At 60.9% G+C, this 23236-nt stretch overlaps 1 protein-coding gene across 1 annotated transcript in view; it reads right to left on the minus strand.

Moving 5' to 3' along the window:
• PITPNM3 (PITPNM family member 3) overlaps positions 1-22918 on the minus strand; it is a 46611-nt gene extending 23693 nt beyond the window's left edge. The window contains exons 1-3 of the mRNA XM_047090140.1: positions 22858-22918; positions 21726-21833; positions 8294-8341 (exon numbers count right to left, since the gene is read on the minus strand). Of these exons, the coding sequence (XP_046946096.1) occupies positions 8294-8341; positions 21726-21833; positions 22858-22918 (217 nt within the window). The remainder of the gene's footprint in view (positions 1-8293; positions 8342-21725; positions 21834-22857) is intronic.
• Between the last annotated feature and the right edge of the window lie 318 nt (positions 22919-23236).

A 23236-nucleotide genomic window follows, 5' to 3' on the forward strand; every position in this document is an offset into this window, starting at 1 on the left:
CTCAGGACAGGCTCCTGACAAAACACAGAACCGGCTTGGGTTTTGCTGAGCACGCATTATGTCCCAGGCACTGTCACCTAGTCCCCACACCGCCCCTGAGCTCTGGTCCTCTGGGTATCAGCCCCATTTGCAGACGAGGAACCGAGGCTCATACATCCTGGCTCACGTGCCCCAGGCCGCAGGGTTAGGCTGAGCGGCCGGCACCCAAGTCCCACGCCCAACCCAGGACGGTGCTGGCAAGTGGTACCTCTAGGCCTGCCACGCACACACCGCCCCAGAGCAAAGCAGCCACATTCCGTGGTGCGTGTGGCCTCGTGCGCGGCTCCGGGGCCGGTAAGACCAGGAGCTGTGTGCAGCTGAGGTCCCCTCTGGCCCCGGGGACCCCTCACTCCTGAGGCCGGGAGACACCCGGTTCGGACAGCGCCCGCGTCCACATCTTGCCCCCGCCCACGGTGTGAGAGGGCCCTCGGCTTCTTGGTTTCCTCTTCTGGACGTGAGAATGACAGAGGCCACCCCCGGGACGAGGCCGAGGATAAACGAGCTCATACACACACACAGGCCTCAGAGCGGGGCTCCTGGCTCCAGGTGGCGGAGGGGAGCTGGGACTGACACGGTGGTCCTCAGCACCCCTCGCCCCTTCCCTGGCCACGGCAGCCAAAGACATCTTGCTCGGGGGACAGAGGAGGGGAGGCCTCGCCCGCAGACCTAGATCCTGCCCCCGGGAGTGGGCTAACGTGACTGGAGGGCCCTCCAGGAAGGCGCGTCTCCAGCGTCAGCAGAGGCCCCTGGGGAACCCAGGAAGGCGGCCCGCGCCCCCGCCCCTGCCCTGCCCACAGCGCTGTGCTCTCGAAGAGCCAGGTGTCCCCGCCACAGTAATGGAGGCCACTGGCTCGCCCACCAGACACGGCAGGCTCGCTCCTCCTCGCCTCGTGCTGAGCCCCGTGCCCGGGACGGCCTTCCTCCCCGGGCAGACCAGCAAACTCCTACCTGTCCTTCAAAACCCTGCTCAATCGTCCTGACATCTGGAAAGCCTTCTCAGAGCCACTGAGGCAGAGATGGAGACCTCACAACATGCTCAGCAGGGCCCGGCTCACTGTCATTGCTGCGATCAACTCGGAGCCCCTGGACAGCCGCGATCCCCTGCTGTCACGGTCTGGCGTGGCGTTTTTGGGAAAACTCGCTCCAAGCAAAGATCCCAGGGTGCACCCAGCCCGTGAGGTACCTCTATGCTCGTCAGCGCCGGGGAGAAATTGGGCTCAGGGAAGTGTCACCCGCTGGGATGTGCGTCTCCTGAAAGTCCCAGGGCAGCTGGCGTCAGGGAACCGAACGAGTTCTGGGCCTGGGCCTCGTCGGACCCCCTCCACAGGCTCCCCCAGAGCCCCCGGAGACACAAGCCGCCGGCAGGGTCTGGCGTGGCGGGGAGCCCCAGACCCGTTTCCGCCAGCATGGCCCCATCCAGGCGGGTCCCTGCCGAGCCCAGATTTGGGGCGGGGTGGGCCCCCGGCCGTCTGCTGACCCCGGCGCCCGCCCCCAGCACTCCCACCAGCTGAAGAGCAGAGGCTGCTTTTCCTTAATCGCAACCTTGGAGAGGCACACACTGGGGTCATCCTTCTCATGACCCAAGTGCCACACTCCTCTTGAGACAGAGGCCGAGGTCGGCACCCACGCGCTTGGCACGCAGAGCAAAGCGGCACCGGCTTGGTCGAGGGGCCCACTGCCTCTGCCCCTCCCGCTGCCGGGCCGCGGGGACCCGCAAGGGCTGGGGGCTGGGGGCGCCCCTGGCTGGAGCTGGGCGCCCCGTCCCGTCACCCCTGCCCTCCAGGGAGCACAGCTGGGCCCAGCTTGCGACCGTGTGGCCCACAGGAGCACCCGGTCCTCTGTGAGCTCACGGACGCACACACACCACACGCTCGGCCGCAAGCGCGAATCCTGGGGAAGAACCCAGTGGCTCTGTGACCTCTCCCTGAGTGCGACGCGGGACGTGTCCCTCCCTGGGAGCTCACAGGAGGAGGTACAGCCTCATTGCACGGCCAGCGGGGGCTCCGGCCACGGCCCCAGGCCCCCAGGCGAGCGTCCGGGACAAGCACACACAGCACGCGGGCATGGAAGGTCCAGGGGCGGGAGCGGCCGGCCCAGCCCGAGGGTGGTTCTGTTCGGATGGTGGGACAACGGCTGGTTGTTTTCCTAACCGTCCTGTATTTTCCAATTTTTCTCCAGCGAGTGAGCCCATATCTAAGTCCAAAACCATTTACGAGCACGTCCGCTGAGCACACAGCACAAATGTCTGTCACGCTTACAACAGGAACGCCTTAGACAAGCTGCGGTCCCCTACTTTGCCCCACGCGAACCCCTCAGACAGAACAGGGAAACGCCCTGCCCTCTGGGAGCTGACGGCCGGCGGCGAGGGGACCCGAGAAGGACCGTCTGCGGACGGAATACACCTGAAACACAATCAGTGAACCAAGATCCTGTGTTTGGGTTTGGGTTCCAAAACCGGGTCGACACCACGGAGGCCTCCTGGTCCACCGGCTGGGCCCAGAGACACCTCAATGAGCCTGAGGACCTCGGGGCCCTGGGGTCGTGCGACACAGGCCTAGGCTGGGCAGGGGGCCTCCGAGGCTGCGGGCACGTCCCTGCCCCCACAGCTCAGGCCGCTCTGGGGGCTCACGGGGGGCCCCGCCAGGGGGAAAAGCAGGCTCAAGGACGCGTGGCACCTGCCCGCCAATCCCCAGGAGCTGGGTCTGGGTCACCAGACAGAGGGGAGAGCCCCGCCAACGGGGTGGGGCGGTTTCTGGGGGGTTCCGAGTCTCAGCACTCAGGAAAGGTTCACAGTCGTCCAGGAGGGGCCAGGAGGAAGGAGCGAGTGGATGAGGGGCAGTGCAGGATGGGGGTGGACGCTGAGGCCCCGCTGAGACAACTTAACCCTTCCAGGGTCAGAACCCAACCCGGTCAGCCTGGATCCACCAGCCCACGGGGCCCAAACCCCGGAGGGTGCTCAGCACCCCACAGAGGTGCAGTCCCAGACTAAGACCCCAGAGGGTCTGGGCCCCAGATCCAGCCCCTAAAAGCACACCGTCGGGGGCAGTAGTGGGGCCACACCCGGGGGGGGGGGGTGCCAGGCTCAGACTGGGGGAGGCACCATCTTGAGTCAGGCCCCAGGGAGACGTCAGACACACTAGAGACCCTCCTGGCCGGGGCAGGGCTCAGCACCCCGTTCCAGTGCCTCCTCGGCATGTGCCCGGGGTCCCAGTCCTCCTCCAGGGTCTCAGGCCTCCCTACACTCACAAGGGAGCAGGGTGCCCTCCCTGGTTTACAGATGAGAAAGCAGGGGCTCATGAGGGGCCGTGATCCCCGTGTGGGTGAAGCGCTGGGGACGTGGGCCCAGGCATGGTGTCAGCACAGGACAAGGCACCCACAGCAGGGAGTCGCTCGGCGAAATGACCCTAAAAGGCCTTTTCCTCACCCCCCAGATCAGCAATCACCATGCCGCCCAGCGTGGGGGGGGGACAGCCCTTCCCCATTCGTGGTCGGTGACAGGAGAAACCGTTCGACCCTGAGCGGGGCGATTTGGAACGTCATTCGAAGCACCGAGCACCCGCGACGCCCCGGGACGGAGCCTTGGCGCGGAAAGGCACACGTGCCCGCTGAGCATCGCCACACCGCTCATGACACCAACGGAGAACCACCTGCGTGCCCAGCCCTGGGGGACCGGCCGGCGCATCCACAGCAGTGAGCCAGGACGCGGGTAGGGAGACCGGTGCGCCCCCCGCGGCCCGAGATGCGGACGTCACCCTGTGTGTCGTCCTCCGAGGGGGGCCGGGAGGGAAGGCGCCGTCCGCTCCTGTCTGCGTGCGGCACGAACAGAGACGCGCACAAGCGGGTGTTCGTGGAGGTGTTCGGTTCCCGGGGAATCCCGCTGCCTCTGGGGGGGGCCGGGTGAGCCCACGCGTGCGTCGCGTCTGGTCCGCCAGGAATCCGACCGTCTCCCTGCGCTGTCCGCTCAGAAGAGCTTCCAGTGCCCACGTAGCGGGCAGCGACTTTTCTGAGACAGCAATTCCGATTTCTTCCCTCTTGGGCTTCTGTGCCGCTGGGGAGGTCTGCCGCACGGCTTCCTGGGCTGTTTCCAGAAGCTCTTTTGTTCCCAGGAGAAAAGGATTTGGGGAAACGGATTCTCTCAGGCTGAAGACAGACCCCCGCCCCCACCCACGTTGGTCTCAGCCTCCCTACGAGGGCTCCGGACGGGGCCGGACCGCCGGCCGGGGCCGCAGAGCAGGACGCCGGGGACCGCCGGCTGGGGCTCCGCGGTGTGGACCGACGGCGGGGCAGGGTGCTGGGCCGCTACCTGCGCGCCCGTGGGTTTCCCTAAGCCTGTGAACAAGGTCCTTTCGGGGGACCCTCCCCCAGTCCTGTGTTGGCACAGCCTTCCTTTCCCCGCCGGGACCCTGACAGAGTCATGCACTAAATTCTAACAGCTCCACACAAATCGTGTGCTGTGGTCCCACCTCCCCTCGGAGCTCAATCCCTGAGCCACAGGATGGTTTTCAAACCTCTCCTCCCTCTCACCAAGCGGCCTTTGCACATTCTGCCCCCCAAGCCTGGACTCTCCTTCATGCTGCTGTGCCCAAATGTTTCCTATGAAACTTCCGTCCTTCCTGTCCTCCTCCCGAAGCAGCTGGCTTTCCTTCCCAGGGGGAGTCCTCATACTTAGCTCTGTGGTCACTCCATCTGCCGTCTCCTCCACCCCCCAGGCCGTGAGGTCCTTAAAGGCTGCAGCCGGGCTCATTTACGTTCCATTTTATCCCCAAAGACTATGAAGATGCTGGCACATAAAAGATGCTCGTGAAATATTTTTCAAACAGACGAGGGAACCAACAATCTGTTCCCGTCTTAGACCCTTACGAGTGTCAAAAGCCGCACGTGTCCCCAGCAAAGCGCAGACACGACACGGATAGACCCACGGGAACACACACGTATCCTCGTGAAAATGAACGCGCCGACACGTTAACATGCACACGGATGCACACACGCGCACGGGCACACGCTTACGTACACACGCGAGAGCGGACACTGTCGAACAGACATTCGCGCGCACACGCGAGAGAAAAGCTCCCAAGGCGGCCGTCTGCCACCCTGAGCTCATTAAATCCGGCTAAATATAGCCCGCCTGCAGCTGCGCGCAGCAAGCTGCCCACACAGGCCAGGAAAAGACACCGGTTAGTGGGGGGGAGCCGGGAGGCCAGCTGTGGGCGAGGGGCCGCGGGCACACGGGAGGGGAGCCCTGAGGTGGCGGTCCCGGCATCCGAGCGGCTCCTCTGGTCGCCGGCCCCAGGCGGTGGGACGTGAGGTCAGACCCACACACACAGTGGGGGTGGGTGGTTCTGAGCATCCCCGTCTTCTCTGTCCCCTTGGGGACGTTTGTCTGACAGGTGATGGGGCCTAGGAGCGGAGTGGGGGGGGTGGGGTGGGGAGTCAGGACGCGGCCCTGGACAAAGCCGGGCTCGCTGGCGGCCAGGGCAGGACGGAGACCCGCGGGTCAGACGGGAGCCTGTAACGGCACTCGGTCCGGACTGCGGTCTCCGGGTCCCGGTCTGGGGACGGGAGAAAGTTCAGAGTCCCCACCGAGTGGGTGTGGGGGGGAAGGAGAGCGGCAGGGAGGGTGGCCGGGGGGCCGGAGGGCCGCGTGGAGAGTGCGGCTGGTGCGGACCATGTGTCCGGGGCCCCTGCGCCGAACTCCACGTCAGACGGCAGGACGTGCGCTGGGGGTGCTTGCTGAGCTCAGGGCAGCCGGGACCCGCAGACAGAGGAAACCAGGAGGCACGGAGAGTGCTAGAACGTCAGAGCCCACGGGGCTGCGCGGGCTCCACGCGCACGCAGGACGGCGCCTGTGGGCCGGGGGACCAGACCCTCTGTCCTCTGCCCCCAGGCAGGCCCCCCCCCCACAGAAATCTGGTCCCAAATAACAGGGAAGCAGCAGGCTGTGGGCCGTGCAGCTGCGGGGTGGAGTCTGAGCGGCCCCGGCCGGCCCCCTCCCCGCTCACGCCCTGGGGCCTGCACAGGACACACCTCTGTGCGGGCACCGGCGGAGCGCGAGGACGGATCTCCGGAAGCCCCTCCGCCTGTCTGCCACTCCGGGAAGAAGACATTACGGTCCTCTCTCAACGAGGGAGTAAACTGAGGTTCAGAGACGCTTGGTGACCTGCCCAGAGCGTCACAGCACTGAACGAAGGAACAGGGCTTCACCCCCAGGCCTGGCTCCCTCCCAGCTCAGAGGCTGCAGCAACAGCCCCGGGGCCTCCTGAGTCCTGGTCGGGGGGCCACTCGCACCCCCCCTGCATCTGGCCCCCAGTGAGGCTGCGTAAGGCCGGCAGAAATACCGGAACGACCGTGCGCGCGGAAGGACACGGCGAACGCTGAAGCGCGTCACGGGGTCACAGGCGCCAGGCGGACCTCCGCGTCGCCAATTCTGGATCAAGAGTAAACCGCGGCCGTCAACAACCCTCACTCCACAAACACGAGGCAGCGAAATGCCGAAGTCTGCGGGCGGCACGCATGGAACAGAACCAGCAGACCCGTCGGCCGGCCGTGTGGACGTCGCAGGGAGGGGTGTCACAAGGTCGTCCTTCCCACTGTCCACACTGCTGGCCGTGTACTTAGGGCCACTGGCCCCGTTGTTATTACCCTTAACTCCCCGCTGGCAAGACGACCCTCGACGGGCAGAACCACAGAGGAGCCTTCAGCGGTGGATTCTGACGTCCATACCCCTAGTTTATTCTATTTTTTGAAAAAAAATTTTAATGTTTATTTATGGGGGGGGGAGGAGAACAAGTGGGGGAGGGGCAGAGACAGAGGGAGACACGGAATCCGAAGCAGGCTCCAGGAGCTGAGCTGTCAGCACAGAGCCCCACGCGGGGCTCGAACGCATGAACTGTGGGATCATGACCTGAGCCAAAGTCGGACGCTTAACGGACTGAGCCCCCCGGCGCCCGCACAGCCCTAGTTTAAAGACAACAACAAACAGATTTTGTGTCTCTACTAAATACCCACGTTGCTCAGCCAGGTCCAGACTGGAGCAGCGGTCTGGCCCCGGGTGGGCGGTCACTCTCCCTTTGAGGCTGGGGTCCTCCCTCCCTCCTGAGGACAGTGGCCACACCTGAGGGATGTGACGCGGGGCCTCTTGGGGGGACCGGGCTAACTAATCCCTAGAGAGGACACACAAGGTGCATGGGAACGGGCCCTCCACCCGAAGACCACTCATCTCCAGCTCCGCCCTCCTCCCTCACCCCCTGAGCCAACCCTCCTCACCCAGGACGGGCTGAGGACACCCCGAAGGCCCACGCTTGTCAAACCAGCCGCCATTCCCGAGGGAGACAGCACCCAGGCTCCGGCCACGCACACCCTGGCTTCCTCCCCCTCGGGCGCAAACCTGGCGCCTCCCAGTGGCCCTTCCTCTCGGGAAATGCAAACGCATTGCTCTCTGGGTCCTCGTTCAGCCACAGAGATTAGAATCCGGGGGCACACTGGACGCGCCCCGCTCCTGCTGAGCTCAGTTCCTTGCACGGTGTGAGGATGCCCTCCCCCTCCCCCTGCCCCGTGCCCCCGCGGCCTGAGCTGTGGGGTGCCCCTGACAGAGGCGCCCAGGCCTCCCGGCCCCCGGCACACATCCCCAGTGCTGGCCCCGGGCCGGGCAGACCCCCTCCTGCAGCCGAGGGATGTGCGAGCCTGGGGACGGGTGGGCAGGGCGGGCTCAGCCCCCAGGCTCCAACCACACCTCCAAGCGGCAGGAGAGAGAAGGGGGTTCTGAGGGCTCACGCCCATCACGCGCCAGACCCTCCCCGACCCCGGCCTGCTGAGAAACTCAACGCTGCCGACCGCAGACGCTTGGCTGAGGCCGCCCACCAAGTCTGCCGGAGCCTCCGGGGAGGACGCCCCGATCGCGGTCGGCCCACGGGCATCTCTACAGGGTGCCCCGGGTCCGGGCCTGTGGGAGGAGTCTTGACCCCGGCACAGCCTCGAATGAGGGGCCTCTGACCTCAGCACCACGTCACCCGGGACACACGGCGTCAAAGGCTGGGAAGGGCCCCCCGTTCCCGTGCTCTCTCTGCCCGCACACAGATGACACTCTGCAGGGTCCCGCCCCCACTCTGGCTCTGCCGCCCCTGAGCTGCCCGGCGGGTGGGAGCCGGGGACCCCCAGGAGCTCAGCTCACGGGCAGGGAGGGGCCCGAGGAGGCTGGACCCACGGTGGGGGGGGGGGCGGGGAGGGACAAGCCTCCTGGCAGGTCAGGGGAACTCACGCTGCTTCTCCTGGAGGGCGCTGGACGTGCACGGGGCGCTCCCGTCTCCTGCGGAGAGAGAGAAGGCACATGAGCAGAGTCCCCGGCACTGTGGCCGCACGCGGGGAGGCCGCTGGTGCCCTGCCCCGGCCGTGCCACTCCGGGCACTTCAGGCAGCACAAGGCACGAGCCAGGGGAAGCCAGGCCTGACTCCCCGACGGTCAGCGTGCACACCGCCAGCCCCTTTCCCGACTCCTGACCCTCATCGGCCGCTGCTCCCCCCCACGTCCGCTCAGATGTCCCCTGACCTGCGTGGGTCCGTCCCCAGCCCCGCCTCAGCAAAGGCACCACCTTCTCCTTCTCCCCCTGGGGCCCTTTCCCTCCCTCGGGCCCCCGTGGTCCCCAGGTCCTGGGGTGTCTGACTCTGAGAATTGGACCCCTCGCTGGAAGGGACGACTGTGCTGCCAGCTGGTGTCCCCACACCTAGAATGCGCTTCTCAGCCGACATTTGTGCAGTGCATGAACCGCACACCCTCCCCTCGTGCAGAATCCGCCCCTGGACTATGGAACTAGTTCTTTCCCGTCTGGGAACAGCTTTTTTCTGCAATCGTGAAAGTCGTACAAACTCCTCACTGAAAATCTGGAAAACACCGACAGACATAAGGAAGGAAGAAAACGTCTCATAATCCCGTCACGCAGAGAGAACCCGCGATCCCCTCACGCCTGTTCTTCCGGGCTTTTCCGCGTTCCGTCTGGGCTTACGCCACCCGTCTCTGAAGTCCCACCAGCCAGACTCATCGCAAACCATCGGGAAGCACAAAACACACTCTGAACCGCGAGGTTGGGCGTAAGTTATTCCCCGAGTCACGAGGCCCCGTGTGAGCGAGGACAGACCCGGCCCACCGTGACCTCACCTGCTCCCGTCACTGCCGCCAGCCCCGCTCTCCTGGCATCCTGAAGCCCGGTCAAGGCGCAGGGACCCCGCACAAGGCCCCGTGGGTGCCGGCAATGCTTTGCAGGGAGGGTGGCCCCGACCCACTCCCCCCTCTGCAGGGGACGCTGGCTCTGCCCCGACCTCCCTCCCGCTGATGGGCCTGCAATGGCTCCCCTCCTCGGGGTCCCACGTGATAAGCAGGCCTCTCGGGAAAGCGGCCCCCTCCCGTCCCCACGCCCTCCGCCCGCCAAGTCCCCTTCCCCGAACGCACCCCTTTCCTGCACAGGCGAGGCCGTGCCTGGAGCCCCACCCGCCCTCCCACCACACCTCGGTCACATCCGCCGCGTCCTCTGAGAACCGCCCCGGCCGCATCCGCGAAGGCCTCCCATTCCCACCCGAAGCCTCAGTTCTCGGACCCCTGCCCTCCGGGGTCAGCTCTGGGCCCCCAAGGGGCAGTGTCGGCAGAGGCCAGCACCCCTTCCTCGAGCCCACTCCCCAACCACGGAGGCTCAGAAAGGAAACTAAGCCTGAAGCCCCAGGAACCGGAAGGTCCCCTGAAGAACCGCCCCCCCCCCCCCAGCCAGCACCCCCCAGCCTCCGGGGCGTCGCCTGTCAGAGCTCTACACTCGCATTTCCACCCCGCGTGCTGAACGGCCCTCCTTCCAGAGTGTCTGCCTTCCCTGCTTCCGGGGCCAGGGGAGGGCACACACGTGGCCGCACCAGGGTCTAGGGAGACAGAGGCCGCGCCCAGCCTGAGAACCGAGGTTTCTCCTGAACGTGACCCTGCCCGCACATTACAGCTTCCCCAGCAGGCCTGAGTTCCCTGAACAAAAGGTGTCTGCAGCGTCCCCAAGGACCCCCGCTCTCCGAGGTGCCAAATCACTGGCACTTCCTGGGGCCCAGACGCCCGCCCCGCAGGGCTGCCTCCACGTCCGCCTCCCTCTCCGTCACCTCCCTCTCCGGGCAGGTGGTCCCAAGGTGTGTGAGGTCCCCGTGTGCAGTGGCGCCTTGGGCAGCACAGCACTGAAGTGCACCTGCGCTCGGATCCCGGTCTCTCGCCTACGCTCTGTGCACCTCAGTCTCCTGACCTGCAGACCGGGGAGAGCGGTACCCAGGGCAGGGCCATGGTGAGCACCGGATGCTCACAGGTGTGAAACCCTCAGCATGTGGCCAGATGCACCATGAGCACTCAGCAGGCGAGGACGAGCCAAGGTCACTGCTGCCCTGGCTCCCGGTGACCCCAGCCTGCGTCCCGGCTCCCGGTGCCCCCAGCCTGGGTCCTCACGGCTCTCGGTGCCCCCAGCCCGGGTCGTCCCAGAGCCTGGGTGCAAGAGGGGGCAGACGGAGAGCAGAGGCCCGGCCCTCACGGGCACCCCAGTAGTGTGGGGAGGCGGCCAGGACCGCTTCCCAGCAGAGCCCTCAGACCCGGTGCCACAGGAGAAAACTGAGGCCTGGAGAGGCGGGGGGGCTGGCCCCTGGGACCCGGCTGCAGCTGTATGACTGGGGCCCCAGCACAATGAAAACTCAGGGGTCCTCGTCCAAAAAGCAAGAGAAAGTGTCGTTAGCGGTCCTAAAATAAAAAGGTTCTTCCTTTTCCCTGTGCGCTCTCTACCTGTCCTGGTGGTCTGTACGCGAGGGGGTCTCCCCGACCCGGCACACCCGACCCACACCGGCCTCCCACCGCCCACCGGACCCACACACCCGACCACGGTGAGAGCAGGAACGGTGGGACACACATCTGCCCTCCACAGGCCTGCCACCCCAGCCCGGGCAGACAGGTGGCCTCTGGGCACGCTGCAACCTTCCCGTCAAAATGCACCAGGTCCCCGCATGGGGTGGGTGACGGGCTGGCTGTCCTATAGGACAGCGTCCTGTCCGTGCTCAGGGCAGGGATGGCCGCTCGGCCCTGAGACACAGGCATACAGCCCCAACCCCTGCCCCACCCTGTGGCCGGGCCCCTACCGGCCGGAAAAGGAGGCAGGGCTGGAAGCCAGAGGGCAGGAGACATCCTGGGAGGCAGGGAGGGGGCCCGAGGCAGCGCCCGCCAGCCAAGTGCAGGCCAAGCCAGGACCCCACCCCATCTGGCCACACTTACAAACACAGACCCGAGGCTAAATTATTCAGAACTCACAAGTTAACCCCTAACCCAGGCCCTGCCCACAGCATAACGCCCCTGGGCGTTTCTTGGGCACCTACTGCGTGCCAGACCCCGGGGGCGGGGAGGCATCTAGTTGGGGGAGCGGCTGGGTCTGATTCATCGCCCGTCCTGTCCTTGCGCCAAGGCCTGCGAGTGAGTTAACCTAGACGGTGTAGGAGACGCTGATTTCGTTACCAGGAAGGAGGTATGACTGCTTCCGGGCAGGATTTCTGGGGCAGGAATGCCCGGGGCGGGGGTGGGGGTGGGGGCAGGGCCACTGAGGCTGGGGCCCGGAAGCAGGGGTGCGGAGCTGGAGAAGCCAGGAGGGAGGGTCACTGCAAGGGCAGTGTGCAGGAGACACGGGTCACCTGGGAGGAGGAGGGATGCCGGGCAAGGAGGCAGGGCCAGCCCCAGGGGCAGGGGGCGGGGGGGTGGGGGGGGCTCAGCCGGGCCAACTGAAAGCAGCAGCTTTACGGCTTCCCCACCCCCCACCCCGCTAGATCATCGAGATTCCACACCTTCGGGAGGAAGGAAACTGAGACTCAGAAGAATAAAGTCGTTACCTCATCCTTAAGGTTTGGATCTGGTCCCTTGTGACGCCCCAGTCTGCTGAGGGCTCTTGCCGCGACCTCTGCCCCACGGGACGGCTCTGGCCGGGGTCAGGCAAGCAGACAGGGCAGGGCTGGGGTCAAGGCGGTGAAAAGGGCCCGTCCGCCAGGGAGGCCGGGCCGCCCCATGTCTCCGCACACCCGGGGCTTCCGCCGTGAAGCCTCGGCCGGGCGCCTGGTGGGCTGGCTCAGCTCCCCCTTCCCTCGGAGCCACCACGAGGGTCAGCCGTGAGCCGGGCTTCCTGACGAGCAGGCTCCCCAGACGACAGCCACCAGGCAGATGTGCCCCGGTTCCGGGCTGCCTAACGGCACCCCACTTGGCCCCACGGCCGCACCTCAGCGGAAGCTGCCAGAAACTCCTGCAGACAGGACAGGTTGTGCAGGGGGCCGGGATGGAGGCTCGCACATCTGGGCCACATCTAATGCACGGGAACGCGTCCAACGCCTGCCAGTGGTTCCCCCATGATTTCCTACTTCCTGTCCCAACCCCCGTCCAACAAACCGTGAGACCCCCCCCCCCCATCCTCCCCAGAGTAAGAGCAGCTCTCCCACCAAACACCTGAAAGGGGAAGGCTGGGGGCGGGGGGAGCATTCTGGATGGTGGGGGCCTCGGGGAGGCTGGGGGGGGCCATCCGGGACAGCGGGGGCCTCGGGGAGGCTGGGCGGGAGCATTCTGGATGGCAGGGGCCTCGGGGAGGCTGGGGGGGGCATCTGGGACAGCGGGGGCCTCGGGGAGGCTGGGGGGGGCATCTGGGACAGCGGGGGCCTCGGGGAGGCTGGAGGGGAGCATTCTGGATGGCAGGGGCCTCGGGGAGGCTGGGGGGGGCCATCCGGGACAGCGGGGGCCTCGGGGAGGCTGGGGGGGGCATCTGGGACAGCGGGGGCCCCGGGGAGGCTGGGGGGGGCATCTGGGACAGCGGGGGTCCCGGGGAGGCTGGGGGGGGCATCTGGGACAGCGGGGGCCTCGGGGAGGCTGAGGGGGGGATCATTCAGGATGGCGGGGCCTCTGGGAGGAGGAAGATGTTAGAAAATCCCCTCCCGAAGAGCCAGAGGGGGCCTGGCAGACCCCACGGTGGGGGGGTGGGGGGCAGCAGCTGGGGTGCGGGGCTTGCCTGGTAACGGGGCTCCGAAGCCAACAGCCTTCCTGCCTATCTCCTGTTCTGGTGCTCCCACCAAGCTGCAGGCTCAAAGTGCCCTCTCACCCAGCCCGCTGCACCCCTGCACACATTCCCAGGCCCTCCTATCATCTTCTCGTTGACTTCCAGAATAATTTTTCTAGAAGGTGGCTCTGGATTAAATAACTCCACGGATCCCCAGCCGCCACCCCCAACACCGGTTAGCTTGCCATTCCAAGCCTTCGGCACCAGGGTCCCCTCCGGCCTCTTTCAGACCTCCCCACCCCCTCTCCCCACCCCCTCTCCAGCCCCCAGCCCAGCACCTCGCAGCCTGACTTCAGGCAACAAGAACCCATGTGCTTCTCCAGACTTCCTTGCTTCTCACACGCCCTCTGCATCTTTGCACATGCTGATGCCGCCCACGGCGCCCTAACGGGTCTGTCCAGAGCCCAGCAAGGCCTCCTGGGCCTGCGTTTCCCTGCTCACGCTCCGTGTCCCTCCGACCCCAATGTCCTGTGCTCCCCCTCTTGTAGGCTGTCACCTCACTGGACTGTGCCTGCCCCGCCCCAGCCTGGAGCCGTTTCTGAGCCATCCGTGTGTCCCCAGGGCTGACCAGCAGAATTCGTGAGCCCAGTGCACAGTGGGAGTGGGGGGGAGGCACGAATGTGGGGAGCCCCTCATCGCTGCAGGTGCAGACACCCTCGAAGGCAGGGCTGCAGGCAGCCGGCAGGCCGGCACCACCAGCGACGGCCCAGCCCCACGGTGCGGCCAGTTAGAGCCACACTAGGGCAAGGAGGTGGCCTGGGGGAGGCTGGGCTTCCGGAAGGCCTGCTGAGAAAGTGCTGGGCGGTCAGCCTGCAGCCCCCCAGAGGCTCTGTCTAGAGCACAGGCGAGCAGAGAGGCGGGAGTACAGCCTGGAAGTGAGACATACCAGCGTGGAAATCAGCCGTGGGACGGATCTGACAGTCCCTCGTGGAAGCCGGCCCGGGGCTGCTTGACTCCTATGGCGATGGTGAACTTACTATCCCCAGACAATGACAGCTGCTGGAGGGGGTGGTGAAAGCCACACCGATGGGCCTTCATGCCAGGCGGGGGTCCGCCCTTCATTCCGCAGACGAGGGAAACCCGCTGCCAACCTCACCGCAGGGCCACGTTACCGGGTCCACATCTCAGAAGCATCAGGGTCCGGCTGAATACAGTGAGCTCACTGCATGATCCGGGCCCTTCCTCCCGCCCCAAATCCCTAGAAAACGGCGCTAAATATTTCTCTGCCAGTTGGTCTTTAGCAGTATGGTAAGGTAAGAAGGGGCGTCCTTCGCAGACCTGAAACCATCAGGCATCTGCGAAAGGTGGACGGCAGAGAGAACCCACGGAGGGGGGCAGGGCCGGCTACCGAGCGCGAGGCCCTCCTAGGGAGGTCTGTGTGACTGCGAAGGTCTAACCAACGTCCGTAACGCTGCCCGAGCAGAGAGGAGGCCACAACCTCAATCTTGCAAAGGAACGTCTATGGCCGGAGGACAGGCCAGTGCGGGGGCGGAGAGCGGGCTCCTGGATGGAAAACAGGGGAGCAAAGGAAGCTGTGTAATGGCCTGGGCGTGCGTGGGCCCCCCCCCCCGAACACCCGCTGTGCCAAGCAGAGGCATCTGCCCCGGGTGTGGGAAGGGCTGAATGTTGGAGGCACAGGACAGCCCAGGAAGCTGAAAACACCAAGAAGAATAAGCCAGAAGTTCTGTCACCCTCCCCAATAATTAGATGGCAGCCGTTTGCGAAAACTAGACGCATCACATCACCCAGAGACAGGCTAAGGGGGAAGGGCAGATACAAAGCGGGGTACACGGTCAACTTCACTCAATATTGGAGGAAAACTAAGTGTGGAAAAAAGAGGCCAAACTCAGTGACTGAGGGAGGGGAAATCCAGGAAAATGGATCTGTGGGCCTCTCGCCAGTTACTGGCCTAATAGCCAATGGCTGTCAGATGTCAGCAAGCACCCGAAGGATCTAAAAGGGTAGTTAAATCACGGATTCACCGAGTCTGGGCCGGGCTCCAAAATTCACACTTCTGACCACTTTCCGAGCGGTCCAGGGACCACTCTTTGAGAACCACATCGTCTAGACACAGGCATCAGCTGGAGTCCAGGAGGAACTATGGGAAAACAGCCTTCTGCAAAGTTGAAGTAGGAGAAGCCGGTCAGGACACCTGTGCAGAGACCGCTTCCCTCCTGTCAGTAAGAATGTGGCCTTGGTGACACTCCCTTTGTTTCTAAAACAAGTTTGTCCCTTAAGCGACAGCTCATAGCCTGTTAGCATAAATTATTCTGAAAGATGTGTGTAAACCCCGAGCATAGAAGATTAACAACTGTGGCAAGGACTGAGTGGAATCTCTCCAAGGAGCGCCAAGTTGTTCAACAAATGGAAACCCACCGCAGTAACAGAAAAAGGACAAAACCCACACAATCATCTCAACAGATGCGGAAAAGGCATTTGGCAAAATCCGACACCTTTTCGTGATAAAAGCATTGATCAAACCCAGAATAGGAGGGAACTTCCCTGACCAGATAAATGACAACTCCAAAAAAACCCCAAAGACAAAAACAAAACAAAACACAACCAGCTAACAAAATATTTAATGGCGAAAGATTGAAAACTCTCCTGAAGATCGTGAACAAAATGTCAGCTCTCAGCATTTCTGTTCGGTATTATACTAGAGCTTCTAGCCAGGGATGCCAGGCAAGAAAAGGAAATAAAAAGGCATCCAGGTTGGAAAGGAAAAAAGGAAAACTACCTGTTGGGAGTTGATATGATCTTGTACGTAGAAAATCCTAATGGGGCACCTGGGGGGCTCAGTCAGTTAAGCGTCCGACTTCAGCTCAGGTCATGATCTCACCATGTGAGTTCAAGCCCTGCGTCGGGCTCTGTGCTGATGGCTCGGAGCCTGGAGCCTGCTTTGGATTGTGGGTCTCCCTCTCTCTCTGCCCCTCCCCTGCTCACACTCTGTCTCCCTCTCTCTCCCTCTCTCTCTCTCAAAAATAAATAAGACATTAAAATTTTTTTTCAAATAGATAAAATGAAAATGAATTCAAAGTGGATCAAAGACCTAAATGTAGAGCTAAAATTATAAAACTCTTCAGGGAAAACAAAGGGTAAACCTTCATGACTTCACATTAACAGGTGGTTTCTTACATATGGCCTCAAATGCAGAAACAATAAAAGCAAAAATAGACAAATCGGGCTTCATCAGAATTTCAGAACTTGGCACTCCAAAGGGTATTATCAAAAAAAGTGAAAAGACGCCCCAAAGAATGGGAGAAAGTAATGGAAAATCATGTAACTGACAAGAGCCTAGCGTCCACAATATGTAAAGAACACTCACAACTCGACAAGAGACAAACAACCTGATTTTAAAATGGGCAAAGCATCTGAATAGACATTTCTCCGAATGATGATGAACAATGACCACCAAGCACACGAACACATGCTCACCATCATCAGTCATTAGGGAAATGCCAACCCAAACCATAGTCATACACCCGCTCGCAAGGCTATTCGCAAACAACAGACAACAAGGGTTGGCAAGAGCGTGGGGAAGTCTGAACTCTGGGAAGGTGATGTGGTGAGTCCCCAGCAATCCCACTCCTGGGTTGTGCCCAAGAGAACAGGAAGTATGTCCTCAAAACCCTGTACATGCTGACAGAATGGGAAAGATATTTGCAAATGACATAGAGGTTAAGGGTTAGCATCCAAAATCTATAAGGAACTTATCAAACTCAACACAGCAAAAACATACTTCTTCGGGTGAAGAAATGGCAGAAGACATGAATAGACACTTCTCCAAAGAAGACATCCGGATGGCCAACAGGCACATGAAAGGATGCTCAACGTCGCTCCTCATCAGGGAAATACAAATCAAAACCACACTCAGATATCACCTCACGCCAGTCAGAGTGGCCAAAATGAACAAATCAGGAGACTATAGATGCTGGAGAGGATGTGGAGAAACGGGAACCCTCTTGCACTGTTGGTGGGAATGCAAACTGGTGCAGCCGCTCTGGAAAACAGTGTGGAGGTTCCTCAGAAAATTAAAAATAGATCTACCCTAAGACCCAGCAATAGCACTGCTAGGAATTTACCCGAGGGATACAGGAGAACTGATGCATAGGGGCACTTGTACCCCAATATTTATAGCAGCGCTCTCAACAATAGCCCAATTATGGAAAGAGCCTAAATGTCCATCAACTGATGAATGGATAAAGATGTGGTTTATATACACAATAGAATACTACTTGGCAATAAGAAAGAAGGAAATCATGCCATTTGCAGCAACGTGGATGGAACTGGAGGGCATTATGCTAAGTGAAATAAGTCAGGCAGAGAAAGGTACCGAATGTTTTCACTCATATGTGGAACTTGAGAAACTGAACAGAAGACCATGGGGGAAGGGAAGGGGGAAAAATAGTTTCAGACAGACAGGGAGGGAGGCAAACCCTAAGAGACTCTTAAATACAGAGAACAAACTGAGGGTTGATGGGGGGAGGGGAAGTGGGGGATGGGCACCGAGGAGGGCACTTGTTGGACGAGCGCTGGGTGTTGTACGTAAGCGATGAATCACAGGAATCTGCTCCTGAAGCCAAGACTACCCTGTGCACACTGTATGTTAGCTCATTTGACAATAAATTACATTAAAAAAAACCAAACCTGTACGTAAACACTTAGAGCACCGTGATTCATAACAGCAAGAAAGTGGAAACAGCCCAAAGGTCCAGCTGACGGACGGATGGACAGTATGTGCAACAGCCATACGGGGGCCTATTATTCAAGCGTGGAATGCAATGAAATTCTGGTTCATGCCACGGCACGTCTGAGCCTCAAAAACGTGATGCCGAGGCAGACCTCAATACCAACGGCCACATACTGTCGGGTTCCACTTCTACGCAATTCCGTGTTTGAGGAGAGGAAAATGGTGAGTGACTGCCGACAGGTTAGGAGGTGTCTTTCCGGGGAGAAGAAAATGTTCTGGAACCAGGTAGCTGCTCAACTTTGTGCATCTACAAGATATACAGAGACTGCTGAAGTATACACTTGAAGAGGGTGGATTGTCTGGTATGTGAATTATGTCCCGATTAAAAACAAAACAAAACAAAACTTGGCAAGACCCGCTTTACTTGGACAACGTCAACGGCAGCTCTGTGCTTCCTGAGATCACTGGAAACACACCAGTTCCTGTTCTGTGCCATAACCTCACTTAGGGATCTTTGGCTAATTAGCCCAAACTCAAGTGCGTGGGGGCCGTTTGCATCTACTTCTAACCCACCAGGAGACTCCGAACTTAAAAAGCACAGGGAGGAGGGAGGCTGTGAAAAGCACAGAATGAGTCCACGGCACCCATGGACAGTACAGGTTGTATCAGTATCTGGAAAACAACCGAACAAAAAAAAAAAAAACCAACAGAGCGCGTGAAAACGAAGACAGGATTGCTTTAACAAAAAAAAAACCCAAACAAACTCCACAGAAGAGCTGACCAGAGGGATGGCAACGGCAGCAGAAGAGAAACTGGTCTGGCGAGCTATTGATCGTGTTAGAGCCAAGGAAAGTTTCTAGAGCCCAGCAGGGACCAAGAAATAAGAACGGGGCCAGACAAGGTGAGACACGGGTCCAGCATCCGTCTAATGCAAGCTTTAGAAGGGGAATGAGAGAGAGAGAGAAACACTTGAGGGGCACCTGGGTGGCTCAGTCGGTTGAGCATCTGACTCTTGATTCCGGCTCCAGTCACGATCTCAGGGTTCGTGGGACCGAGCCCCACGCTGGGCTCTGCGCTGACAACACAGGGCCTGCTTGGGATTCTCATTCTCTCTCTCTCTCTCTCTCTGCCCCTTCCCTGTTCATGCTCTGTCTCTCTCAAAATAAACAAACATTGAAAAAAAAATATTTGAAAAAATAAGTTGTGTATGTGTATATATACACATAAATACGTACATGTTTGAATATGTTTACATGAATATTTTATATATCATATACAGACATTGATACATCATATTATGTATCACACGCACACACGCTAAACGTTTTATATTATATGCACACGCGTGCACATACACCGTATATTCACACACATGTACAACAGGTACTTACATAATTACACAAAATGTAAATCTATACACGTGTATATGCTGGGCCAAATTCACCAACAAAATGCAAACCTGTAACCGAGCTCAAGGTGAAGAAGGGTTAATATACAAGTACCAGAACCAACAAGGGGAATACAACCCAGGGGAGAGAGCAGAGGGGCCCACGGAACGTGGAAGATTCCGTAGCGGATGGAGGCTGCAGGACCAGTGGCTGGAAACCACACCGTCACCCCGACGGCATGGCCCCAGCCCGTGGCAGGCGAGGCGCTAAAGTGAAGTCCCCGTAGGGCAGGGGTCCCTGAGGTCTGCTCCGTCCATGATGGGACTTCAAAGCAAACCCACTCCTTTGGAGGAACAACAAAGGCACCACCCCCGGACGGTGGGAGGCAGCCTTCTCCTGAAGTGCCCCCGGAGCCTCCCTCCCGAGGCCCCGAGCTCAGCCTCCTCCTGCACAGTCACAGTCACGGAGGCCGGGACCCCGCTCTTCCTTGGCCGTGAGCCCCTCCAAGCACTGTGCCCACACCCCGCCCCGGGAAGCCCCTGTCGTGGCTGATAACGGTCGGTGAGTGCAAGGATTCCTCTGTCCTGCGGAGGAGGAATCACACCATGAATCCCCAGGGGATGGGGACGTGGCTGGTTTCCTCTTCCTCGCCTGCCCTGCCCGCTCCTGCTCGCCCCGGGGGGTGGGGGGGGCAGGCACTGCCTTAATGCACCTCTCCCCAGTGAGCAGGTGAGCGCCTACGGCTATTTGCCAGAATGCGACCTGTCCCCTCACCACAACCACCTGTCGCTGAGAGCGCTTAGCCAACCACCGGCTCACTCGGTCCTCCCGACTTGTGTAGAAGCCTCACTCTGCCCACCGTGAACCTGCCCGGCCGTGAAGCCACGTTCAAGCCCCGACCGCGCAGAGTGTAGCTTCGGCCCCTGTGTCCCTCTCTCTCCGCTTGCCTCCCTGTGCCTGCCCCTCTCCCTGCCTTTCCTCACCCCTCCCCGGCTCACACTGGGCTGAGTCACGCTCTCTGACTGCCAGCGGGCCGGCCTGGGAGAGGATGGCCAGATGGGTCATGACTAAGATCTGGGTTTGTCTTCACGGCTACAGAGAACCCGTGACCCCTTCTGGGCCCCTCCAGGGCTTGGGGCGAAGGAAAGAGCAGACAAATGCACGGCTGTGTCAATGGGGAAGTCGTTTCTGAACTGGCCCGGGGGACCAGACTCGAGCAGTGGCCTGAGGGCCTTTCCTTGAAGCCTCTGTGTTTCCTGAACTTGACCACCTTGCAGAGGCCCCGGACACCGCCCAGCTGGGAACCAGGACACGAGGGATGTGAGCGCGATGCTGCCACCAACTTGGAGGGCCCTGGGCAAGACACCGCTTCCCCAGGCCTTGGGTTCTGCATCTGTGAAATGAACAGCCACCGCTGGCGTGTCCAGCACTGTGGCACGGGGACAGCACCGAGCCAAGGGGGCGGGGAAGGGGCTCAAGGAAAGCGGCTACAGACAAAGCACCGGCACCAACACGGCCGCTGGAGCAGCACACGTCCGGAGAGGGCGGCCTGGCCCAGACCATGACTGAGGAATGACGGGGCCAGGCCACCAGGAGGAGGGGAGGTGGGTGGAGGGCAGCCCCAGGATAACAGGTGCAGACGTGGGCACCGTGGACCCAGGTGGGTTCTTGATCTGTCTCGCTCCTGAGTGACCTCAATCCAATGCAGCCCCTCTATTGTTTTGACCTTCAGCTAAGCTGCGTCCTCCACTTGTGTCTCCTAGCTTGGCCCCGTAGCTTCACTGCCAGGAGCCCTTCCCTGCTCCCCTCTCCCGCCTCCCTCCCACCCCAGGCCCAGCAACCCTCAGCCCAAACCTCACCCCCTTACGTCCTGATTATACCCTGTCACCGTGTCACGGTCGGAGATCTCAGCCACGTCACCTTCACTCCTCCTACCAAACACGCATACACAGTAGGTGCTCAACAAAAAATCTGTTAGTGATGCAAAATGGCCAAACGGGTGGGATGCCTGAAGGGCCAGGCCTGCTCTGTTGATTAAGCTCCTGGTCAAGCCCTCCTCCACGAAAAGTCTCCTGGATGAATCCCCTTCCCCAGGCACTCAGCCCAAGGAAGTTACGATCCCCACGACCGCCCTGCCCGGTGCCTTCTTAAAGGCTCCCAGACTAACCAGCGGACCCCCAGCCCACTCCAAGGAGCCTGGCCCCCGCCACCTGCCCCTCATAACCCATGCCCCCCGGGGTCATCCTAGGGACGCAGGAAGTTCTGCCCGAGCATCTTGGAGCTGCTCTGCACAGACAGCCATGTGCAAGCACCCACGAGGGTCCCTGCAGGTCACAGAGCTCAGGGGGCACAGGTAGGGGGAGGGGAGGCGTCTGGAGAGACAGAAGACTTTTTACAGAAGACCCGACTTCTGGCCCCGAGCTGTCCGCACCAGCACTCCCGCAGCACACGCGTGCACACACCCCGGGGCCTCACCCTGGGGCCCCTCCGGTCTCCCCAAGGACCCCATCCGCTCACACACACCCCGGGGGCTCACCCTGGTGCCCCTCCAGTCTCCCCAAGGTCCCCATCTGCTCCGCCAGGTCGTTAGAACTCCACTGGCTCATCCCGATGAGGATGGAATTCTTCCCTTCGGCCATGTCCTCTGTGGGGGAAGCAGAGATGGGCGTGAGCGGACAGGCTGTGTTCAGGTGACCCTAGCCGTTGACGCAGACCTCGACTGCTGGACGTGTCTGTCCTCTGGACAGTACAACACATTCAGGAAGCTTCCGCCGCAAGCAGGCATCGCTGCTGTGCCCCACGGGGCCCCCCAGCTGCGGCTGAAGAAAGTAACCAGGGGACAGTGCTGGGAAAGGGTGCAAACCCACACAAGTTTCTGTTCCTGGCAACAAGGGTGGTGTTTCCTGAAAAGAAGGAAAAGAAAAACCTTGCCACTTGCCAGGAGTTTTTCTTTGGGTAAGTGACTTGACTTCTCTGAGCCTCAGTTTTCCCATCAGAAAAACGGGACTGGCAAGGTCCACCTCGAAGAGCTGCCATGAGAATTAAGTGAGCTAAGGGGGATAAAGGTCTCGGAGCACACGAGGTGCCCACAGATAAAGACATTATGGTTACTCCTCTGCATGAGAATGGGTTGCCACAGGTATCTGGGGTTTGAATGGGGCAGAAGTAGGACTGCAGTAACCGGGGCGCGGAATTCTGGCTCCAAACAAGCCTTGAGCTGTACAGAACCACTGACTCTCATCTCAACCTTATGAACCTAGTGATACCCCCATCCTCCTCACGCCCCCCCAACCCTGTCTCTATCCGTGCCCTTACCCAACCTGAGCTCAGCGATTACTCTGAAGAAGTCAGTGGGGCCATATTCCCCAACCACACCGAACACAAGCCCCTGGGTCCCACACGACAGCTGCACACACCTGGTGCGGTCCCTCGTCCCAAAGCGGGGCGTTCCCTCAACAACAAACCCACAGGTGTGCCCTGCCCCCGCTTGCAAAGTGACGGGCCTTCCTGGCAAAGGATGCTGTGCCCTCTCTCATGGGGCAGGTACTAAAGGGTGGTGGCGAAAATCCTCAAGCTCGTGACAACTGAGAATAAAGGGACAGGACCCATTTCACTGCCAAAGATGGAACCAACATGGCAGAGCATGGGGAGCTGTCCAGAGTTCTGACCGCTTTGGAGCTCAGCACTTTTCTCCCCCACTTCTGGCTGGGACACCTCGGCCAGCCTCATGGACTCGCCTATTTGATTTATTTAACAACGCTGATGAAATGTTTCCTCTGCACTGAGATGGTCATAATGCCTTACAAATACCAACTCACCCCACTCTCATCATGGTACCGAAAAGGTATAACCCTTATCATCGGCATTTTATAGACGAGAGATCTGAAACACGGAGTAGCTCAGTACCTTGCCCAAGGTCACCGGCGAGAGCCAGGACTGAAGCCCAGGTACACTATTTCAAGAGTCCTGCAATCCTGGTGGCCTGCCCTGGACGTCCTGGATCGGCCGCCCAGCCCCCCGCCCAGGATCCACACCTGCCCAGATGAC

The sequence above is a fragment of the Lynx rufus genome, unplaced genomic scaffold, assembly GCF_022079265.1.
Source record: "Lynx rufus isolate CCGP_SWC_20201006 ecotype Redwood Valley unplaced genomic scaffold, mLynRuf1.p SCAF_28, whole genome shotgun sequence".
In the NCBI taxonomy this organism is placed as follows: Eukaryota; Metazoa; Chordata; class Mammalia; order Carnivora; family Felidae; genus Lynx; species Lynx rufus.